The sequence below is a fragment of the Balearica regulorum genome, chromosome 3 (assembly GCF_011004875.1).
Source record: "Balearica regulorum gibbericeps isolate bBalReg1 chromosome 3, bBalReg1.pri, whole genome shotgun sequence".
Lineage (NCBI taxonomy): Eukaryota > Metazoa > Chordata > Aves > Gruiformes > Gruidae > Balearica > Balearica regulorum.
In genome coordinates this window covers 49,699,032-49,702,762 of record NC_046186.1, presented here as the reverse complement: position 1 = coordinate 49,702,762, position 3,731 = coordinate 49,699,032, and the positions used below count along the sequence as shown (strand labels likewise).

Here is a 3,731-nt window from a genome sequence, read left to right as displayed (position 1 = left end):
TTCTGCCCCCAGTCAGTTCTTTACTGGTAAATCACACTTGTATGTGAACTGATACGTAGCAACTGTTTCTTCTGTAAAAGCCTACAAAGGATGTAAAATTTTTTTAAAAAGTCTTGTATAGAAAAGCCTCTTAGATTCCTTCATACTCTACCTGTTAATAACTGTTACTATGCAGACAAGAAATACTAATGGCCCTTAGGTATTTCTACATGAAAACTATGTTAAGAATGTAGTTGTGACTTTTGCAGAACACCCCCTCACTCTTGGGATAAGAGGAACAGCCAGCAGCATTTTCAGTTTGTAGATCTTGGAGCTTTTATTGTCCAGATGTTTTAGCTAAGTCCTGAAATGGTGAGGCAGATTTATCTAATTGTCCATATGAAACTTGTGCTGTCCTTTTTCCTTGGCATTTCTTACCTCTGTTCACCTTTATTAATGTATATATTATTACTCAATCTAGTTCATTCTCAGAACCTGTAAGTTTTTCCTGTATGAAGTGGTTACATTGCTGTCTCAGGACCAGCACTTTAATCTTGATAAGGCAAATCTCTCATGGCATAACTAATCTGAGTAGAAGCATGGAACAAAATCAATCTCTAACTGATAATTACTCTAATTGCCTAACTCCTGGCACAGATTCAGCTGATGACAGTGTTTATACAGTTAGGCTAGACATGATTTTGTCAGTGATCAGGCGACCCTGTTCCATGCCCCCTGTCACAGCTGGTGGGGGTGAAGTGCTTGAGGGGGCATGTGTCCGTTTTAGACTCTTTTTAAACTTACCATTTTGCCAGAGATGGGCTATGGAGTGGACTTCCCCTGCAATTATGCAGGTAGATCGAAGGGAAGCGGTAACCTCTTGAGAACCGCACGTTTACTGTGGTGCGGTGATGGTGATGGAAAAAACATGTTATGCAGCACTTCTACCAGGGGAGAGAAGCAGCCGCCATGTGAACTGTGGCCCCATGTGCAAATGCACTTAACGCCTGCTTGTATAGGAGAAGCATCCATTCCTTGGAGCCTGCAGTTATTCCACACCATGTATGTACTCATTAGCTAGCTGTCACAGAGGAGTTACGGACAGAGAAGGGTGCAAGCAGAAGCAAAACTACCTGTGAAGCGTCAGCTTTCTACCTTTAAAAATCATTTCAATTAAAAGTTACCTAACTTAAATTTATTTGTAAAATGCTATATTATATATAGCAAGAGCACATCAATGTGACAAAGTACCACTGTTTGGAACCAATAACAACACATTTTCTATGGAGAACTAAAAGCAGCACATTTCAGAGCAACAAGACTTCAGTATGTCTGTACAAAAGGAGGAAAATTAGTAAGGCACTTCCTCTAGGGTGGTAACAACAAAAGCACCAGTATTCCTTTGAGGCAATACAATAGTACTGAAAATGTTAATTCTAAACAGACTTACTATGCAAGACAAAGGTCTGGATGCTCCTAGGAGCAGCTTGTAATAACACTGGTCTACGCCAGAACAAAACACAGCAGCATAGTACAAGACTTCGTTTGTATTTTATCTTTTTGCCAACATTATTATGGAAAACTAACAAAACCAGGTGAAGAGCAGGGCAATGGAAGAACCTCCTGCAGTCATCAGCATGTCTTACTTGTCACAAAGTCCTTTACTAAACCAGTAACCCTTACTTTGCATATGCCTTGCGGATGGGCACACATCCAGGCTTGGCTATGCCCCTTTCTAGAGCAGTCTGGCACTTCTTCCCAGCAGCAAACAAGAGCCATCAGCCCACCACAGACATTGCTCTCCAACATCACCAGAAATACTTAGGAGTCTGGCAATCTCCATAGTAAGCCCAACAGGCAGGGGCTGAAAAACTTAGTAACCACAGCGCTTCGGGGCTGTTGCAGTCATGTAGAGTGATACTTTCCCTAAGAATTCTTGTTTTCTATATGATTTTGGAGTTCAGGAAGACTCTACTTACTGGAACTGTTTTAAAAGATAAAAATTTGACTTGGCAAAGACGTAAAATACCCATAACTCAGAAAGTTAGGCAGCCTAGAAAATGGGCAAGTTCTTCACATTCCGATACATCCTTTTGCCAGCCCTCTCTTTTTCTAACAAACATCTACTAATTTACATCATCTCTCTCCATAAGAAAAATCTAGATTTTTTTTTTTTCTTAATTTAGGATTTACTACATTAGCATACTAACTATATTTGAAGCCACGTTAAAAAAATTCTTTGGGTGTGCTAGCAGTCTTTAAACTTTCAGTAAACATAAGTTTGTTCCAGTGAAACAAATATATTAATTTCCAGTAGTGAATACTTCTCTATACTACAAGCCCATAGGTCCAAGTTGCTATACCCACATACACATTGCACTCCTGTCCTTTATAAAATAAGCTTTCATTATTTTTTAGCCCTGCTCTCAGTTAAAAAAAAACAAACCCTTTTAAAAATAATTTAAAATTATGCTTATTGACTATTCTGGATTAACTACTCACTGACACAATTGTAACTCCAAGGGGGTCTCTCCCACCTTTAGTTCTTCCACTCCAGATCGAGGAATAACGAACTACTCTCTATCTCACATTGAGTTGTGATGATTTTTAAAAAAAAAAAAAAAGTTTGAGAGAGAGATATTCAAGCTTTTATAGGGATAATAATCTGAGAAAGAGAGGTGAAATCATTCTGTTGCTTGTTTTTTAAATTGCAAAGAAAAAAACAAACTCTCGTTGTTGATCCTGTATCCTTCAGAGATGGCAGTGCTGATTCTAGTGTCCAGAATAGTGGCCGATTTAAATGTCATCTTTGCTTGTTTGGGTTTATACAACCAGTGGTTCCCAACACTGCGTTAACTTTTCTTCATTGACTGCGTTGACAACAACATGGTCGCGATCATATTGCGTGCCCCCTGTAAAGAAAAATTTCAAGAGTGTAGATTATCTTTGAAATAAGAGACGCATACTCTAGATTTCAGGACAACTTTAATAAGCTTTGGTGTAGGCAGTTTCTCTTCTCCCTAAGGCACTGAAAAGACAAACTCATTTTCATCACTGCCTGCTTTTGGAAGTAATTTTGAAACAAGGGAGCCTGCTCCTCTCCACCTCTTCAGTAATTCAGCACCTCAGCTTTTTCAGCGTGTGTAGCAAAGGAAGGAAATGCTGCAATACAGGCAGGTGTACCTCCTTTAAGACTCTCACTTCCCAAAAGCCAAACTTAGCTGTTCAGTTTCCCCTCAACAGTGTCAGTTGTCAGCTCTAAAGATGACGTTTACACAATGAAATAAGCCCTGCTGCTAAAAAACAATAGGAGCATGACCACACCAGGGACAAGATCACATCACAAGTCACCACACTCAGACCATCACCCAATGTTCAGCTGTTTCCACTGGCAGCTGAACATACCCGAATGCAAAAACAAACCCCTTTCTTAGAGGGGCTTAATTTACTGGTGTGATGCAATGCCAAACATGTGTCCATAGAAGAGCACCATCAGTAGTCTGACAAACTCAGAAGCAAAGAAACATCGGACTAGAGCTGAAAGTCAGAACCAACATTTTTCTTCCTTACATCTAGTGCACACTGCAGAAGTGCCGAACACATGCATCTCGTGTAGTACAACACAGCTGCAATAGCATGTGGTATTCCCATGGGAAGCAGCCACCTGAGCCAACCATTTATACAGAGCACCAGGACAACCCTGTAGACACCGTCCTTCATTCTGCACCCCTAGAGCCTCACGCTCCCTGAAT

The 3,731-nt window shown here is 40.3% G+C and overlaps 1 protein-coding gene across 1 annotated transcript in view; it reads right to left on the bottom strand.

The window, feature by feature from the left end:
- Positions 1 to 934: 934 nt before the first annotated feature.
- The window catches only part of CRYBG1 (crystallin beta-gamma domain containing 1), a 65,975-nt gene continuing 63,178 nt past the window's right edge, over positions 935 to 3,731 (bottom strand). The window contains exon 22 of the mRNA XM_075747813.1: positions 935 to 2,891. Within this exon, the coding sequence (XP_075603928.1) occupies positions 2,803 to 2,891 (89 nt within the window). The 3' untranslated portion in view covers positions 935 to 2,802. The remainder of the gene's footprint in view (positions 2,892 to 3,731) is intronic.